The sequence below is a fragment of the Ranitomeya variabilis genome, chromosome 2 (genome assembly GCF_051348905.1).
Source record: "Ranitomeya variabilis isolate aRanVar5 chromosome 2, aRanVar5.hap1, whole genome shotgun sequence".
NCBI lineage: Eukaryota > Metazoa > Chordata > Amphibia > Anura > Dendrobatidae > Ranitomeya > Ranitomeya variabilis.
In genome coordinates this window covers 40,973,426-40,994,175 of record NC_135233.1, presented here as the reverse complement: position 1 = coordinate 40,994,175, position 20,750 = coordinate 40,973,426, and the positions used below count along the sequence as shown (strand labels likewise).

At 42.6% G+C, this 20,750-nt stretch overlaps 1 protein-coding gene across 1 annotated transcript in view; it reads right to left on the bottom strand.

The window, feature by feature from the left end:
- The window catches only part of RD3 (RD3 regulator of GUCY2D), a 41,718-nt gene that overhangs the window by 11,308 nt on the left and 9,660 nt on the right, over positions 1–20,750 (bottom strand). The window contains exon 2 of the mRNA XM_077292224.1: positions 4,867–5,181. Coding sequence (XP_077148339.1) covers positions 4,867–5,162 — 296 coding nt within the window. The 5' untranslated portion in view covers positions 5,163–5,181. The remainder of the gene's footprint in view (positions 1–4,866; positions 5,182–20,750) is intronic.

The following is a 20,750-nucleotide window of genomic DNA, read 5'->3' as shown; positions in this document are numbered from 1 at the left end:
CCGTACCACCAATTGCCGAGCGGAATTAGCGCTACAAACAATACTACGCATATTGGACCACTCCTCCACTGCAGGATAAGCACTTATTCCAGAAAGTATATGGTGAGTGACGGATAGTTTTACTAATATCGCTGTTACTGCTAGCTCTGAAGTTTCTAGGGCAGATTGTTCACGCTACCACCTTATCCCTTTCCTTATCAGTATCGGTTCACCATATTGCGACAAGCAAGCACTCCAGGTGCAGCCGTCAGAGCTTAATGCAAGTAGTAAGTGTTCTGAATCGATATCCTTATTCACACTAGTTTGAGGTCTGACAGGATATCTATGCTCTATAATATATATTCTACTATTTTCCTTTAGAATCATTCTTTAAACCTGTGAAAGGATAAACATCAAAATCCACATAGGAATACCTTAAGTGTAGCTCATACAGCCTCATACAAAAAGTAAGTGTATATATACAATATCCGTGATTGTCCATCTGCACGATCCTGATAATATCATTTTCACTGACTCTATGATATCCTTTTCAGTAAAATACTACAATCAGGTGCAACCTCTCCCCTAAAGAACTAGGTGGCTTTTATACAAAAACTGACCTCTCAAACAAGTAAGTAAGTTTTTGTTTTTTGACCTTGGGTTGCGCGGTGGTGTTGTAACCACCCGCAGCTTCCGCAGCCCTCCATCCTACCCTTTCAGGTTATTAGGCGCCAGTGTACATATTCTTTATAATCTTTTTGGTTCTAGTTTTTGAGATAATTCATCCATGAAAATAATGCGACGTGTGTGATAACAAATGCAATAGCTTTTGGTCTTTTGACTCTTTAACAGTGTCTTAGGTAATGAAATATCCCATATAATTATTTTGTATTTCATTTTGTAGGCTTACAATGCTAGAAAAGCCACTTTTTGAAGTCAGAATTCTACTGTTATTAATTAATTAATTATTCAATATCTCAGAAACTAGAGCGAATCTGGCAAAACCAAAGACATATTCTTAATTAGCACCATAAACTTAATATCAAACCGTTTAGACATCGTTATTATTATTATTTATATAGCACCATTAATTCCATGGTGCTGTACATGAGAAAGGAGGTTACGTACAGAGTTATAGCTATCGTTTACAGTAATCAAATTTACAATGACTGACTGGTACAGAGGGGCGAGGACCCTGTCCTTGCGGACTTACATTCTATGGGATAATGGGGAAGAGACAGAAGGTCGGGGGTGCGGCAGCTCTGGTGGTGGTGAGGCAGCAGCTCTGGTGGTGGTGAGGCAGCAGCTCTGGGGGTGGTTAGGCGGCAGCTCTGGTGGTGGTGAGGCGGCAGCTCGGGTGTTACCAAAATCATTCTATACCAGTGACATATATCCTGAGGATGAATGCTTCATTTTATTTTCCACCATAATAAAGACAAGTAACCAAATCTTACAAATACAGTAAATATTCAGTCTACCGGTGAAGAGTGGAATGTCCCAATGCCCACTGGTCTACTATTAAAAATGTATAAAAATTAACAGAATAATAATCATATATACACATATATTTGCAATTATTAGATTAATCATAATTTTTATTATTTATTTTATTTTTTACATTTTTAATAGGAGACGAGAGGGAGGGTATTGGAACATGCCATTCTTCACCGGTAGACTAAACATTTTCTGTATTTTTAAGATTTGGCTACTGATCTTTATTATGGTGAATATAAAATGAAGCATTCATCCCCAGGATGTTACTGGCAGAAATTAAATTACATGTTCATCACCGATGACTGGTTGTCATGGCAATGCTGGCAATTTATAAAACGCAATTGTATTTTGATGATTTGCAAGACACAAGATTCTGGAATAAATAATTGTTTACTGGAGATATAAAAAGCTCTGTGTTAGGGCTCATTTCCACTTGCAAGAGAACAAATGGTCCGTAATCTGGACCAAAAAAACGGATGTAGCGTATGCGATTGTCATGCGAGTGTTATGCAAGTGCAATGCGATTTTTAATCGCACCATCCGTTTTACATCCGTATGACATCCGTATGCAATCCGTTTTTTTTCTCTGCAACTATTTTCATACAGTCATTTACAGAACCATTTACAGTGTTCTAGGCCACAGAATGGTAATGTATCCGTAAAAAACGGACGGAATACGGATGGTCCGTATTCCATGCATTTTTTTTCTCGCACCCATTGAATTGCATTGGCGAGTCTCGTCCGAGACTCGCAGCAAGGGCTCATTTCCACATGCGAGTCACACGTCCGTATCTCGCATGTGGAAACCAAGCCCTGGTGCCGGCACTCAGGAGCGGAGCTGTGCAGCTCCATGTGTTCCTATGCGGCCGCACGCTCCGCTCCTCAGTGCCGGCTCCACAGCTTGGTTTCCACATGCGAGATACGGACGTGTGACTCGCATGTGGAAATGAGCCCCAAATCGCAGCATGCTGCGATTTTTTTCTCAGTCCGATTTCGGCTGAGAAAAAAATCGCAAATGAAAAGACACCTATTGAATAACATTGGTCCGAGTGCAGTCCGATTTTTTATCAGATTGCACTCGTCCGTTTTCCTCGCAAGTGGAAATGAGCCCTTACTAAGACTTTCTTCTAAGAAGTGGAGTGTGATCATGGCTTTTTTTTTATCCAAAAGTTTCCCATTTATACCATTTACCACCCATCCAACCATTGGGACCCCTGTGATCGTTAAAGTGGGTGACCCATCTGTGGTGAGAGATCCATGCAACTACTTCATGCTCCGTGCAACAAACTACCACCATTGTTGTTGGAGAAAAATTGGGGTTCCCCTGTTCTAAAGGTCATTGATAGTTAAGGAAAAGGATTTGCAGGACACTTGTTGGTAGTCCATGGCCGCCAGACCAAAGCACTGCCAACCTCCTACTACCTGCTGCCATCCCCGTATGAGCACTATTATTACATTGCGCACGATGCCAATTAGGACTTTGCATGAGGCCTACTAATCAGAAGAGGCGCTAGGGAATCTTTTTGCTTAACTTCAATCAATGGGTGTCTGTCTTCCACGTATTCAGCATTTATCATCTATCTAATTCATAGTTATTAATGATGAGCGAGCGTGCTCAGATATGGCGTTATCCGAGCATGCTTGTGTGCTAACCGAGTCGCTGTTGGAACAGCTGCAAGACATCCAGCCATGGGGACTCGAGCATATTTTGCAAGTACGCCGAAGACACTTGGTTAGCACACGTGCTTGGACCTAAATGTTGTCCATTTCCTTGTGATCCTCCTTGAAATGGTTCTACTCCTTCAGTGGAGTCCAGCTGTGTTTAATTCAACTGATCGGACTTAATTTGGAAAGGTACACACCTGTCTATATAAGACCTCACAGCTCACAGTGCATGTCAGACCAAATGAGAATCATGAGGTCAAAGGAACTGGCCAAGGAGCTCAGAGACAGAATTGTGGCAAGGCACAGATCTGGCTAAGGTTACAACAGAATTTCTGCAGTACTCAAGGTTCCTAAGAGCACAGTGGCCTCCATAATCCTTAAATTGAAGAAGTTTGGGACCACCAGAAGTCTTCCTAGACCTGGCCGTCCAGCCAAACTGAGCAATCGTGGGAGAAGAGCCTTAGTGAGAGAGGTAAAGAAAAACCCTAAGATTACTGTGGCTGAGCTCCAGAGATGCAGTAGGGAGATGGAAAAAAAAGTTCCACAAAGTCAACTATCACTGCAGCCCTCCACCAGTCGGGCCTTTATGGCAGAGTAGCATAACGGAAGCCTCTCCTCAGTGCAAGACATATGAAAGCCACATAGAGTTTGCTAAAAAAAACACATGAAGGACTCCCAGACTATGAGAAATAAGATTCTCTGGTCTGATGAGATGAAGATAGACCTCTTTGGTGATAATTCTAAGTGGTATGTGTGGAGAAAACCAGGCGCTGCTCATCACCTGCCCAATACAATCCCAACAGTGAAACGTGGTGGTGGCAGCATCATGCTATAGGGGTGTTTTTCAGCTGCAGGGACAGGACGACTGATTGTCATTGAAGGAAACATGAATGCGGCCAAGTACAGAGATATCCTGGATGAAAACCTCTTCCAGAGTGCTCTGGACCTCAGACTTGGCCGAAGGTTCACCTTTCAACAAGACAATGACCCTAAGCACACAGCTAAAATAACAAAGGAGTGGCTTCAGAACAACTCTGTGACCATTCCTGACTGGCCCAGCCAGAGCCCTGACCTAAATCCAATGGAACATCTCTGGAGAGACCTGAAAATGGCTGTCCACCAATGTTCACCATCCAACCTGACGGAACTGGAGAGGATCTGCAAGGCAGAATGGCAGAGGATCACCAAATCCGAGGTGAAAAACTTGCATCATTCCCAGGAAAACTCATGGCTGTACTAGCTCAAAAGGTGCTTCTCCTCAATACTGAACATATGACCATGTGATATTTCAGTTTTTCTTTTTTAATAAATTTGCAAAAATTACTACATTTCTGTTTTTTTCTTCCAGTCAAGATGGGGTGCAGAATGTACTTTAATGAGAAAAAAAAAATGGACTTTTTTGAATTTACCAAATGGCTGCAATGAAACAAAGAGTGAAAAATGTAAAGGGGTCTGAATACTTTCCGTACCCACTGTGTGTGATATATATATATATATATATATATATATATATATATATATATATATATATATATTGTATAGATATTATTTTGTTACTGTATATCAAATAAATTATATTTTTAAGAGGATTTTTTGTTGTTTTCCTTTAGAAGCCAATGAGGTCTGTTGTTACAGCTTGATGGCGCACTTTGTGAATGGAAACCACGATGCAAGTGTATCCAGAGCCTAAACAACAATTCGTTTTTCCCATGTGCTAAGAGTCTTTACCTGAGGATAACAGGTCCACAGTAGGACGGGTGGATGGTGCTGCAGGAGTCCTCCAGCTGTAGCCTCTCCACCGGGCTGATGTCGTAGCTGTGCTTCGGGTAGTTGACCAGCCAGCTGTAGTCCACACCAGTCTTAATCTTTCTGTATTCGTTTTCCCTCTCTCGCTGCTGTTTTTCGGCCTGTTTCATTTGCCAGCTCAGCTCCATCATTAACGTCTCGACCACCATATCGGCAGGATTTCTTTGGGTAAGTCTCAGGTTAGGCTCATTCCACCTGAACCAGGACGTCAATGCCATCCTTCACCAGATGTTCAAACTAGAATGAAGAAATAAATATACAGTGTTAGAAATTCTAATAACAGATGCTGTAATGTGCTTAAGCCCACATTCATACGTTCAGTATTTGATCAGTTTTTTACCTCAGTATTTGAAGCCAAAACCAGGAGTGGGTGATAAATACAGAATTGGTGACGTGTTTCTATTATACTTTTCCTCTGATTTCTCCACTCCTGGTTTTCTCTTACAAATTCTGATGTAAAATACTGATCAAATTCTGAACGTGTGACCGTGGCCTAAAGGGGAGGCAGATTAATGCATATATTATGCACTTCTACAGGCTGTGGTTAATACAATTCAGGGAATCCTGCTGCCACTATATAAGGTGTATTTTTTTGCACTGTATAGCACCATTATTTTTTTATACAGTATAGCAGCATTATTTATGTGTATTTTATGGCAACACAACATATGTATACTGTAATGTGATATTAAGGATACATTTTTATATTGAGGGCTCATTATCGCCATGATTATTATGATCAGCTCTGCTGCCATTGACTTACAACATATTTGGGAGGATCATTGGTGACTTGTGTGAATGCTTGGTTTTGGTGGTGAGGTTTGTTCCCTTAAAAATACTGAGAACATGGGGTATATTTTACTCTCTGAAGACAGTGCCATGCAGCTCTGTTTGGAGGGCACTTGATAATGTTTGGCAGTGACAATGTTTTTTTCCACTGTATAGCACCGTTATTTATTTTATATAGCATGGCAGCATAATTTATCTGTATTGTATGGCAGCATTTATTATTCATCCTATATTTTTACACAATGTATTCATTTTAAAATGAAGACTCAATATCATTATTATGAGCTCTCTGGCCATTGCAGAACATACTTAATTTTTTTTTAAGGGTATGTGTCCACGTTCAGTTTTGCTTCAGGCTTTGGTCAGGATTTTATGCAAGTAAAATCCTGACCAAAAATGCACCAGAGGTCACTGGCAGGTTACCTGTGGTGTGCCTGCGTGTTTTGCTCATTGTAGCAACATGCTGCGTTTTGAAAAAACGCACCACGCATACGTTTTCGCTGCAAAAACGCATGCGTTTTTTAACGCATAGTGGAGTCGGGATTTCATGAAATCCCCTCCACTATGCTGTAACATCTGGACGCTGCGTTTTTGACGCTGCGGAAAAACGCAGCGTCAAATACGCAGCGTTTCCTGAACGTGGAAACATACCCTATGAGTTTGAGATTGTGCTCTCCACCTGAATGCACTTAAAAAAGTAAGCAATGCAACAAAAAAAGTGAAGAAGTAGGATGTGGTCAATGGACGAGCCAAAGCTTAGTGTCAGAAGGACGTGCTCCCAGCATCCACCTTAGCTGCCACAACAGTGGAACTAGAAACTTAGTCGTGTGAACGTGGCCTACATCAGCTTTCCTCCCAGAGAAGGATGGCCAGGGGGTTTACAGGGAGAAGCAGATGGGCACACACTTCCCACCATAGATTGATCAGGAAAGAAACCATAGGAGAACACCCAGAAAAGTCTTTGTGACAAGCAAAAGGGTGGTGAAACAATGAAAATAAATAGTGGAAATTTCTTCTTCCAAGCCAAAAGGCCTGGATAAAGGGTGTCTGCTTAAAAGTAAAAAAAATAGAAGTGCTGTGCAAATGTGCCTAAACCTCAAATGGGGACCCACACCCAGTGAGTTAAGGTGAACCCCGGGGTCACTACATCTGTGGAACTTCTGAACCTCGAGCTCTCAAACTCCTTGGCCCAAGGCATCCATCCAGGGGTTTTGGAATAAACTAACCAAGTTACTATATAAGCCACCCGGCGTACACCCTAAAGATTCCTCCCACTCAGTGGCGTATTGCCAATGGCAGCAAGCCACACAGCTGCTATGGGGCCTGGCACTGGGTCCCTACCCTGCATCACAAGTTCAACTGTATTAGCATCTTAGATGCTGATATAATTGAAAGAAGTGGTGAAAGAGGGAACATCATCTGACGCTCCCTCCTCCATAATTCCTCCACAGCGTCTGACATCTCAGTGCAGCGGGCATGATGATGTCACTACATGGTGCCCACGGAGACATGCGGACCTTTAGAACGTTCACTGCCGAGACTGGAGCAGTGGGGGAACGAAGAGGAGAGATGAGTATTGTTATTTAAAAGAAAAAAAATATATATGTGAGTACATAGTGGTGGACAGAATACTGTGTGGTGAACTATGGGGATTCCATTATGCTGTATGGAGGACTATGGTGGCATTATACTGTATAGAGGACTATGGGGAGTGCATTATACTGTACGGACTATGGTGGACTATGGGGAGTGCATCATACTGTATGGACTATGGAGAACTGTGGGGAGTGTATTATACTGTATAGAGGACTATGAGTTGTACATTATACTGTATGCACTATGGAGGACTATAGGGAGTGCATTATAGTATATGGAGGACTATGGGGAGTGTATTATACTATATGGAAGACTATGGGGAGTGCATTATACTACATGGAGGACTATGAGGAGTGCATTATACTATATAGAGGACTATGGGGTGCAGTATAATTTATGAAGGATTATGGGGTGCAGTATACTATATGGAGGACCATGGGACCTATTATAATATTTGGCGGGCTATGTGGGGCCATTATAATATTTGGAGGGCTATGTGGAAGCTTTTACACTTCGTGGAAGGCTATGTGAGGGCCATTATACTATATGCAAGCAATTATATAGTGTGAATGTTTGTGCGCGGTCCATAATACTGTGTGCAGGGCTATGTAGGGGCCTTGATACTGTTTGTAGGGCTGTGTGGAGGTCACAGCTGGGGGATCATACTGTGTTGGGGTCACTATACTTTACACTATACACTAAACACCATTGCTTTAAAGTAAAGGCTTAGTTTTGAAGAGACTAAATCTGAGGAGATCTTCTTTTCATGGCTGCGTGACCTCTGTGTATACAGGTGGTTAGCAGTGACAATAATTTTATCGATTTTGCAATATACTATTATTTATTTGGTACATTGTAGTATTATTTATGTGTATTGTGGGGCCATTGATTTAGCGTATGTGAGTTTATGTGTGGGGGTGGAGTGGGTCACTGGTGCTATTAACCTGCTTGCAAAATTCTTAGGGGGCAAAATAAAAAAAAAATAAAATGGCAGTGGCAATTGCTTGCATCGAAGATCTGGGGCAGTGCACATGCCTATCGGGGCAAGTGCCCTTTGAACTGTATTGACGTCAACATGATGCCGATAGAGTAGGGAACCATAGATCCCACCACACTCCATCCTGAAGGTCCACCTATGCCAGGACATCCGTGTCACTGTGTTGCACCACCTGTGCCTGCTCACTCCATACGTAGTAGAGTTGGTCATTCAGATTAGTTGAGTATAAACTAATTATTACTTTGCAAGAGGATACTAATACTTTCTAAAAGGGGGGATTCACGGGGTACTATTGCTTGGTTGCATTTCCCCTTGTAACATTGTGCATGTACGCAGTATTGCAGAATTATTTTTTGCAGTATTATAATGAGGTCTTATCTATAAAGTGCATTTGCATCTGTCTGTCTCTTCCAACCCATGATATTCCCCTTTCTATGCATAAGATGGTGGCCTGTGTGTACTACTCTCCTAGTACTAGACAAATACCACGGCCTTTAAGCTTCTTTGTGGGTTAGCAGCGTAGATTGTAGAGTTTTTTTTTTCTCTCCAGCCAATTGGAGTTAATCCGGGATTTCTATATATAACTGAACTTTCTTTGATTTGATAAAGTGCTCCCTGCACAAACCAGTGCCTAAATGTGTGGCCCCGTTACTAATACTGCTAGGAAGGTGAAACGAAAGGCATCACCCCAATATATGGAAAAGCCCCCTCTAAATATCATTTCTGGGGTCACTTTCGTGGACAGAAGGGCATTGCTGCAGAAGTTTTAGAGATGTAATTGAGGGCAGTGTTCTAAAAAAATGTTAATACTGAAAACCCCATTTTTTTTCTACCATTTCTTTATTTATAGGGAACATTCTTCAGGTTTCCCTGATATATGGCTTCCACTGCTGTATTGAGACTGTCATGCTTTTCTAAAATGGTTTTCTACTTCCCCACCGCAGCCGGGAATATCAAATCACTACTGATGGGTGGTTCCGGACCAAACTTCCAAAATTGTTTATTATATCCTTTAATTGGTCCCTAATGGAAAAACTGTAATACTCACCATGTGCCTTTTCTAATATTGGTGTCTTCTTATTTAGTCGGAGGGACTTTGAGCCCCCTTTTAAGCATCAGGGTCTGAGTGACACCACTCCCTTTGCACCCTCTAGAGTTACAGCCCTACGTAAATGCATTAATATATTCTATTTATATGATTTTGTTCTAGGGATAAGGAAGATATCTGCAAAAATAAATAATTGGGTAAACTTTAAGTATATTTTCAGAATTTAATTGGCTGTTTGAGATCTTGTAATACGGTGAAACGTTGAAGAGAATCTGTCAATAGGATCAACCCTCCTAAGCCGTCTATATGGGCAGGTAAGTCATAGAAAGCTGAATAAAATGATACTTTGATATCTGCAATCCGATGTTTTATTCCAAAGAAATCCATGTTTTTCTTAATATGTAAATGAACTGTTCAGTTCTATGGGCTGGACATAGATCTCCCTGAGAATCTGCCTCCAGAGCTTATTGTAAATGAAAGGGGGCGAGTCCAGTGTGAGACATGTAATGACTGACAGTCCGCTCTCCGGATCTACATGTCTCACACTGATAACTTCCCCTTTCATTTACAATAATCTCTGGAGGCAGATTCTCAGGGAGATCTATGTCCGGCCCATAGATCTTAACAGCTCATTTACATATTAAGAAAAACCTGGATTTCTCTGGAATAAAACATCAGATTGCAGTTATCAAGGTGTCATTTTATTCAGCTTCCTAAAACCTACATGCTCCTGTAGACGGCTGAGGAGAGTTGATCCTACAGACAGTTGCCCTTTAAGGGTAATCTTGTAGGATTAGATGTCAGACCATCAGGGTACAAGGAACATTGTGATCCAGGATGGATTATAGATTGTGTAGTTGAATCTGGCGCAGTATACACGTAATAAAGCTCTAATAGAATCCTCGATTTACATTTTTCAGGATGATGGAAGGAAAGGGTTAAACTTCACGGGATTAATCAGGTTCCTGAAGATTACATGATGGGTCTGGAGAATTATAAGAGACGAAATATCGAGTCTCTGGTTAAAAGACAGATCTGTGTCAAACAGCAGGTGGTCGGCTGACGGATGACAGCTCCATAAATCCTCGCTGCTCGGGAAGATTACTGTCTGACACATCTGCAGTCACGTCCCTAACATGGCTAATAGCTGCAAATCTTCTATCCAGTTAGCACAGAACTTGTGTAAGAGCTGCCCTCAATTACCAGAAATCACCAACTAATGTTTCTATTTCTGGGCCGGTAATGCCTTGGAGGGTTATTCTTATTATGGGAATATCAATGAAAGAGTTTTCTGGATATATAGAAGTGAAGTTTAATCAGATTCATTAGTTTACAGTAAAAAAACAAAAGAAAGTAAAAACTTTATGATAAACTTAATGTTTCAAGTTTTTTCTGTGTTCAAAATATTTGCTTGCTGTCTTTGAATGAGTAATACTCGCATTTAGAGGCAGTAATCCTTGTCCATAGGGAGTGCTGCTGAGAGGTGGATACATTGTATCCAGTGTAGACATTGTATCCAGTGTAGACAATGCTCTGTGAGCTCAGCACATCAGCAGCAGAACAGACATCTCTCTGATGGTTTGCTACAATGTGTCAGTCTGGCATCTACATCTCTGATGGTTTGATACAATGTGTCAGTCTGGCGTCTACCTCTTTGATGGTTTAAAGAAAAGAAAAAGCACCATAAGCAGTTTTTAAATATCCAAAATGACAAAATACTTTATTAATCATAAAAAGAACAAGCAGGTACATTAAGAACATGGGAATACATGAAAGAATACGGCGCAATAAGTGCCCAAAGAGAACCGTGGACGGTATCCATGAAATATATCAATAAGCAAATGGTAGAACCAAGTTATAGCATGGCGTGACTCTGTATATAACCAAACTTGGCTACCCTGGTCAGAATAAGGTCAAAGGCTATAAAGTGATAAAGTGCACATGTTAGCATAACAACATACCAGGGTTGCACGTCCGTCACCACGCCGTCCACCGCTATCCCCGACGCGCGTTTCGGTTAAGAAACCTTCCTCAGGGGGCATGGTTCTACCATTTGCTTATTGATATATTTCATGGATACCGTCCACGGTTCTCTTTGGGCACTTATTGCGCCGTATTCTTTCATGTATTCCCATGTTCTTAATGTACCTGCTTGTTCTTTTTATGATTAATAAAGTATTTTGTCATTTTGGATATTTAAAAACTGCTTATGGTGCTTTTTCTTTTCTTTAGTGTGTATTGCAGTTTATCCTAAAATTGTCCATATATATATATTATGGGGACCATCTCTTGGTCTGACTAGTACTTTGATACTCATTCCCCATATATATAGGATGTCAATTTTGGTGTATTTATTACTCTTTGATGGTTTGCTACAATGTGTCAGTCTGGGCTCTACATATGGTTTGCTACAATGTGTCAGTCTGGTGTCTACATCTCTGATGGTTTGCTACAATGTGCCAGTCTGGGCTCTACATCTCTGATAGTTTGATACAATGTGTCAGTCTGGGCTCTACATCACTGATGGTTTGCTACAATGTGTCAGTCTGGCGTCTACATCTCTGATGGTTTGCTACAATGTGTCAGTCTGGCGTCTACATCTCTGATGGTTTGATACAATGTGTCAGTCTGGGCTCTACATCTCTGATGGTTTGATACAATGTGCCAGTCTGGGCTCTACATCACTGATGGTTTGCTACAATGTGTCAGCCTGGGCGCTATATCTCTGATGGTTTGCTACAATGTGTCAGTCTGGGGTCTACATCACTGATGGTTTGCTACAATGTGTCAGCCTGGGCGCTATATCTCTGATGGTTTGCTACAATGTGTCAGTCTGGGCGCTATATCTCTGATGGTTTGATACAATGTGTCAGTCTTGGCTCTACCTCTCTGATGGTTTGCTACAATGTGTCAGTCTGGGCTCTACCTCTCTGATGGTTTGCTACAATGTGTCAGTCTGGGCGCTATATCTCTGATGGTTTGATACAATGTGTCAGTCTTGGCTCTACCTCTCTGATGGTTTGCTCCAATGTGTTAGTCTGGCATCTACCTCTCTGATGGTTTGCTACAATGTGTCAGTCTGGCATCTACCTCTCTGTTGGTTTGCTGCAATGTGTCAGTCTGGCACCTACATCTCTGATGGTTTGCTACAATGTGTCAGTCTGGCACCTACCTCTCTGATGGTTTGCTACATTGTGTCAGTCTGGCACCTACCTCTCTGATGGTTTGCTACATTGTGTCAGTCTGGCACCTACCTCTCTGATGATTTTCTACAATGTGTCAGTCTGGCACCTACCTCTCTGATGGTTTGCTACATTGTGTCAGTCTGGCACCTACCTCTCTGATGATTTTCTACAATGTGTCAGTTTGGCACCTACCTCTCTGATGATTTTCTACAATGTGTCAGTCTGGCACCTACCTCTCTGATGGTTTGCTACATTGTGTCAGTCTGGCACCTACCTCTCTGATGATTTTCTACAATGTGTCAGTTTGGCACCTACCTCTCTGATGATTTTCTACAATGTGTCAGTTTGGCGTCTACCTCTCTGATGGTTTGCCATAATGTGTCAGTTTGGCATCCACAAAGGGCTTGCCTAGACTGGATATCCACTATTCAGCTGAGAGAAGGTCTAGTTATAGATGGATTTGCTGCCCCTGAATCTAAACCAGAGGTTTTTTATTTTCTGACAGCAAGCACAGATTTTAACCCTTTAGTGATCACCAGTACGTCTTTTTACTGATCTGAAATGTAAGCGAACAGCATCCCCCAACGGTGAAAATGCAGCAGCTGTCTGCTGTACACTACTGCTGAGGCCCTGCAGCACCAACCACGATTAGTGTTTACTCCAACCATCGCCATTTAACCCCTTAAATGCTGCTATCAATGGCGACTATGGCATCTAGATGGTTAACAAAGTATGGAGGGGGTCTCCTTCTTTAAATCTATCGGCACCCTGAGATCATGATTGTGTGGTTCTCATTTTTGACAAAATAATGCATGGTCAAGCAATGGCATTCCACCTGCGGCTGTTAGAGGCACATGTCAGCTGTTGAAAACAGGGAAAGATGTGGGCTCAGTACCGAAGCCCACATCAAAGGGAGGGATTTCAATGTGGGTGTACTATTACGCTCAACGCTGGAAAGGGGTTAAGGTGGTCAAAATATAAAATTTTTAATTCCGGTCACATCACTTTGCATTAATTCCTGAAAAGCACCTGAAGGGTTAATAAACTACCTGATGGCAGCTTTGAATATGTTGAGGGTCGCTGTTTTTATAATGTTTTTTTCAACATATATAGGATAAGACCCCTAATTAATTTCAAAATTGAATAGGCGCCCTAAGGCTATGTGCACACGTTGCAGAATTGCCGCGGATATTTCCGCGGCAACTCCGGCCGCGGGTATATCGCATGTGGAATTGGCATGCGTATTCCCGCTAAACACTAGCATTTTGCAAACGTAATTAGCTTGCGGAATGCTAGCGTTTTCCAAGCGATCTGTAGCATCGCTTGGAAAACTTATTGACAGGTTGGTCACACTTGTCAAACAGAGTGTTTGACAAGTATGACCAACTTTTTACTATTGATGCTGCCTATGCAGCATCAATAGTAAAAAATCTAATGTTAAAAATAATAAAAAAAATTCAAAAAATGGTTATTCTCACCTTCCGACGGCCCCTGATCTCCTCAGTGGCGCACGCAGCGGCTTCCGTTCCCAGGGATGCTGTGTGCCAAGGACCTGGGATGACGTCACGGTCACGTGACCGCGATGTCATCCCAGGTCCTTCGCACACAGCGTTCCTGGGAACGGAAGCCGCCATGTGCACCGCTGAGAGGCGGGAGGACTCCGGGGCCATCAGAGGGTGAGTATATCACTATTTTTTTTTTTTTTTTTTTTTTTTTTTTAACAGTGATATGGTGCCCAGTCCGTGGAGGAAAGTCTCCTCTCTTCCACCCTGGGTACCAACCGCACATGATCTGCTTACTTCCCGCATGGTGGGCATAGCCCCATGCAGGAAGTAAGCGGATCAATGCATTCCTATGTGCGGAATCCTCGCAATTCCGCAAATTAATGAACATGCTGCGTTTTTTTCCAGAATGCTTTTCCGCTCAGGAAAAAAAACGCAGCATTTGCATACAAAATGTGGATTGCATTCTTTTACTAGGATGCTTAATGTGAGCTTTTTTTCGCAATTTAATCGCGTTTTTATAGCGATAAAAAACACGAAAAATCCGGAACGTGTGCACACAGCCTAAAAAAAAATAAGTTTCGTAAATTTCCTTGAAAAACAAAAATGAAATATTACTGACACAATTTTAAATGTTCTAGCATCAAATAAAAGAACATTTTACAGATGGTGCTGATGTAAAGCAGACATGAGGGAAATGTTATGTAGTGACTTTTTTGTCTGTATGGTGACGATCTGGATTAAAGGGATAATCACTAAAGTTTAAAAATTGCAAATTTTTTTGAAATTCAGGTCAAATTTTTTATATTTTTGTAAATAAGTGTAAAACATATTGACGCAAAGTTACCATTAACAAAGTATAATATGTCATAAAAAAAAACAACTCACAATCACTGGAACGTGATCAAATATTCTAGAGTTATTAACACATAAAGTGACACTGGTCAGATTTGAAAAATTTGGCCTTGCTGTTAAGGGGTTAAAAATGGAGAGGAATGGAAACACAAAGAAGATGTAATATTTTATATTAATTTTCTCTAATGGCACAGTCAGTAGAAATTACCGATATGATTCACAGGACCCGGAAAGTCAATATTCCGAGGCCTCCAGACAACATTCCTGCCAAGCGCCTCCTACCTGCCAGAATCTCTGGCTCGTCTTTTTATTAGTAGGCCATCGGCACCACTATTCTTGTCTAGTGCTGAAATGATGATGTTGTACTAGGCCTATAAATGAAAAGAGGTGCCAAGGATTCCAGCATGTAGAAGGCGGGTTGCAGGGCCCTGGTATGTGGCCACAGACTACTGACGTGGCCACTGGACCAATGTTCATTTATAGCAGTCAGTCATTTTGATATGAATGAAGCTGGAAGGAAACGGTTTTACATATGTAGTCGGGTCTATTTGAGTGCCCATGTTGTTTGTTGCAAGAAGAGTTTGCTGCCCATAAGTGTAGATTAACCCCTTCCCAACTTGAAGTAATATTGCATCATATATCGGGTTCCCGTCTTGGATGCAGGCTTAGGAGCTAAGCATGTATCACTTCTGGTAGATGAGGACTGTGTTTCAGTGAGAGCTGCTCGTAGGATTGTTAGAGAGGCAAATCAGAACCTCTCTTGACTGCAAAAGACTTTCAGAAAGATTTAGCAGACTCTGGAGTTGTGGCACATTGTTCTACTGTTCAGTGACACCTGCGCAAATATGGCCTTCATGGAAGAGTCATCAGAAGAAAACCTCTCCTGCTTCCTCAACATAAAATTCAGCATCAGAAGTATACAAAAGAACATCTAAACCTGGTGCATTTTGGAAACAAGTCTTGTGGACCGATGAGGTTAATATAGGACTCTTTGGCCACAATGATCAAAGGTATGTGTGGAAAAACAGGGCTCAGAATTTCAGGAACAGAACATCTCGCCAACCATTAAGCATGGAGGTGGATCACTCATGTTTTGGGGTTGTGTTGCAGCCAATGGCACCAGGAACATTTCACAAGTAGAGGGAAGAATGGATTCAATGATATTTCAACATTTTCTTGATGCAAACATAACACCATCTGTAAAAAAGCTGAAGTTGAAAAGAGGATGGCTTCTACACATGGATAATGATCCTAAACACACATCAAAATCCACAATAGACGACCTCAAAAGGCCCAAGCTGAAGGCTTTACAATGGCCCTCACAGTCCCCTGATCTGAACATCATTGAACATCAGTGTCTAGACCTCAAAAGAGCAGAGGATGCAAGATGACCCAGGAATAGAACTGGAAGAATTTTCCAAGGAAGAATTGATGAAAATTCCTCAAACAAGAATTGAAAGACTCTTGGCTGGCTACAAAAGGCACTTGCAAGCTGTGATACTTGCAAAAGGGGGTGCTACTAGATACTAACCATGTAAAACCTACAAGAGAAAAAGTGGGCAAAAACCCTGCTGTAACTAAAAAGCAAAAAAGTGCATTTAAATAACAGAGTTTTTAGTAATACTTTCTTTGATCAAAAAATAGCATAAAAGTCCTCCCACCACGACAAGGTAACTGATCGGGACAGTCCTACACTGTCTAATATTAAAACTTTACCATGTGTCAATGTTGACAGTTTTTAGTAATGACTGCCTTCTGGACATCTGTCAGGTCAGCAGTCTTCCCCATGATTGTGGAGCCTACTGAAACAGACTAATGGACTGTTATGGTTCTCAATGGCAAGAGAACATAGCCCAGCATACATAGGAACTAGCTCTTGGAAGGATGGAAACTTAAACTGACCATGAACTAAACCTGCCGCACAACTAACAGTAGCCGGGTAGCGTAGCCTGCGTTTTATCCCTAGACGCTCAGCACCAGCCGGAGGACTAACTAATCCTGGCAGAGGAAAATACAGTCCTGGCTCACCTCTAGAGAAATTTCCCCGAAAGGCAGACAGAGGCCCCCACATATATTGGCGGTGATTTTAGATGAAAATGACAAACGTAGTATGAAAATAGGTTTAGCAAAATCGAGGTCCGCTTACTAGATAGCAGGAAGACAGAAAGGGCACTTTCATGGTCAGCTGAAAACCCTATCAAAATACCATCCTGAAATTACTTTAAGACTCTAGTATTAACTCATAACATCAGAGTGGCAATTTCAGATCACAAGAGCTTTCCAGACACAGAAACGAAACTGCAGCTGTGAACTGGAACAAAATGCAAAAAACAAACAAGGACAAAAGTCCGACTTAGCTGGGAGTTGTCTAGAAGCAGGAACATGCACAGAAAGGCTTCTGATTACAATGTTGACCGGCATGGAAATGACAGAGGAGCAAGGTTAAATAGCGACTCCCACATCCTGATGGGAACAGGTGAACAGAGGGGATGATGCACACAAGTTCAATTCCACCAGTGGCCACCGGGGGAGCCCAAAATCCAATTTCACAACAGTACCCCCCCCTCAAGGAGGGGGCACCGAACCCTCACCAGAACCACCAGGGCGATCAGGATGAGCCCTATGAAAGGCACGGACCAGATCGGAGGCATGAACATCAGAGGCAGTCACCCAAGAATTATCCTCCTGACCGTATCCCTTCCATTTGACCAGATACTGGAGTCTCCGTCTGGAAACACGAGAGTCCAAGATTTTTTCCACAACGTACTCCAACTCGCCCTCAACCAACACCGGAGCAGGAGGCTCAACGGAAGGCACAACCGGTACCTCATACCTGCGCAATAATGACCGATGAAAAACATTATGAATAGAAAAAGATGCAGGGAGGTCCAAACGGAAGGACACAGGGTTAAGAATCTCCAATATCTTGTACGGGCCGATGAACCGAGGCTTAAACTTAGGAGAAGAAACCCTCATAGGGACAAAACGAGAAGACAACCACACCAAGTCCCCGACAAAAAGCCGAGGACCAACCCGACGCCGGCGGTTGGCAAAAAGCTGAGTCTTCTCCTGGGACAACTTCAAATTGTCCACTACCTGCCCCCAAATCTGATGCAACCTCTCCACCACAGCATCCACTCCAGGACAATCCGAAGATTCCACCTGACCGGAGGAAAATCGAGGATGAAACCCCGAATTACAGAAAAAAGGAGACACCAAGGTGGCAGAGCTGGCCCGATTATTGAGGGCAAACTCCGCTAAAGGCAAAAAAGCAACCCAATCATCCTGATCTGCAGACACAAAACACCTCAAATATGTCTCCAAAGTCTGATTCGTCCGCTCGGTCTGGCCATTAGTCTGAGGATGGAAAGCAGACGAGAAAGACAAATCTATGCCCATCCTAGCACAGCATGCCCGCCAAAATCTAGATACGAATTGGGTTCCTCTGTCAGAAACGATATTCTCCGGAATACCATGCAAACGAACCACATTTTGAAAAAACAGAGGAACCAACTCGGAAGAAGAAGGCAACTTAGGCAGGGGAACCAAATGGACCATCTTAGAGAAACGGTCACACACCACCCAGATGACAGACATCTTCTGAGAAACAGGAAGATCCGAAATAAAATCCATCGAGATGTGCGTCCAAGGCCTCTTCGGGATAGGCAAGGGCAACAACAATCCACTAGCCCGAGAACAACAAGGCTTGGCCCGAGCACAAACGCCACAAGACTGCACAAAGCCTCGTACATCTCGTGACAGGGAAGGCCACCAGAAGGACCTTGCCACCAAATCCCTGGTACCAAAGATTCCAGGATGACCTGCCAACGCAGAAGAATGAACCTCAGAAATGACTTTACTGGTCCAATCATCAGGAACAAACAGTCTACCAGGTGGGCAACGATCAGGTCTATCCGCCTGAAACTCCTGCAAGGCCCGCCGCAGGTCTGGAGAAACGGCAGACAATATCACTCCATCCTTAAGGATACCTGTAGGTTCAGAATTACCAGGGGAGTCAGGCTCAAAACTCCTAGAAAGGGCATCCGCCTTAACATTCTTAGAACCCGGTAGGTACGACACCACAAAATTAAACCGAGAGAAAAACAACGACCAGCGCGCCTGTCTAGGATTCAGGCGTCTGGCGGACTCAAGATAAATTAAATTTTTGTGGTCAGTCAATACCACCACCTGATGTCTAGCCCCCTCAAGCCAATGACGCCACTCCTCAAAAGCCCACTTCATGGCCAAAAGCTCCCGATTCCCAATATCATAATTCCGCTCGGCGGGCGAAAATTTACGAGAAAAAAAAGCACAAGGTTTCATCACGGAGCAGTCGGAACTTCTCTGCGACAAAACCGCCCCAGCTCCGATTTCAGAAGCGTCGACCTCAACCTGAAAAGGAAGAGCAACATCAGGCTGACGCAACACAGGGGCGGAAGAAAAGCGGCGCTTAAGCTCCAGAAAGGCCTCCACAGCAGCAGGGGACCAATCAGCAACATCAGCACCCTTCTTAGTCAAATCAGTCAATGGTTTAACAACATCAGAAAAACCAGCAATAAATCGACGATAAAAGTTAGCAAAGCCCAAAAATTTCTGAAGACTCTTAAGAGAAGAGGGTTGCGTCCAATCACAAATAGCCTGAACCTTGACAGGATCCATCTCGATGGAAGAGGGGGAAAAAATGTATCCCAAGAAGGAAATCTTTTGAACCCCAAAAACGCACTTAGAACCCTTCACACACAAGGAATTAGACCGCAAAACCTGAAAAACCCTCCTGACCTGCTGGACATGAGAGTCCCAGTCATCCGAAAAAATCAGAATATCATCCAGATACACAATCATAAATTTATCCAAATAATCACGGAAAATGTCATGCATAAAGGACTGAAAGACTGAAGGGGCATTTGAAAGGCCAAAAGGCATCACCAAATACTCAAAGTGGCCCTCGGGCGTATTAAATGCGGTTTTCCACTCATCGCCCTGCTTAATTCGCACCAAATTATACGCCCCACGGAGATCTATCTTAGAGAACCACTTGGCCCCCTTTATGCGAGCAAACAAATCAGTCAGCAGTGGCAACGGATATTGATATTTAACCGTGATTTTATTCAAAAGCCGATAATCAATACACGACCTCAAAGAGCCATCTTTCTTAGACACAAAGAAAAAACCGGCTCCTAAGGGAGATGACGAAGGACGAATATGTCCCTTTTCCAAGGACTCCTTTATATATTCTCGCATAGCAGCATGTTCAGGCACAGACAGATTAAATAAACGACCCTTAGGGTATTTACTACCCGGAATCAAATCTATGGCACAATCGCACTCCCGGTGCGGAGGTAATGAACCAAGCTTAGGTTCTTCAAAAACGTCACGATAGTCAGACAAGAATTCAGGAATCTCAGAGGGAATAGATGATGAAATGGAAACCAAAGGTACGTCCCCATGCGTCCCCTTACATCCCCAGCTTAACACAGACATAGCTTTCCAGTCGAGGACTGGGTTATGAGATTGCAGCCATGGCAATCCAAGCACCAACACATCATGTAGATTATACAGCACAAGAAAGCGAATAATCTCCTGATGATCCGGATTAATTCGCATAGTTACTTGTGTCCAGTATTGTGGTTTATTACTAGCCAATGGGGTGGAGTCAATCCCCTTCAGAGGTATAGGAGTTTCAAGAGGCTCTAAATCATACCCACAGCGTTTGGCAAAGGACCAATCCATAAGACTCAAAGCGGCGCCAGAGTCGACATAGGCGTCCGCGGTAATAGATGATAAAGAACAAATCAGGGTCACAGATAGAATAAACTTAGACTGAAAAGTGCCAA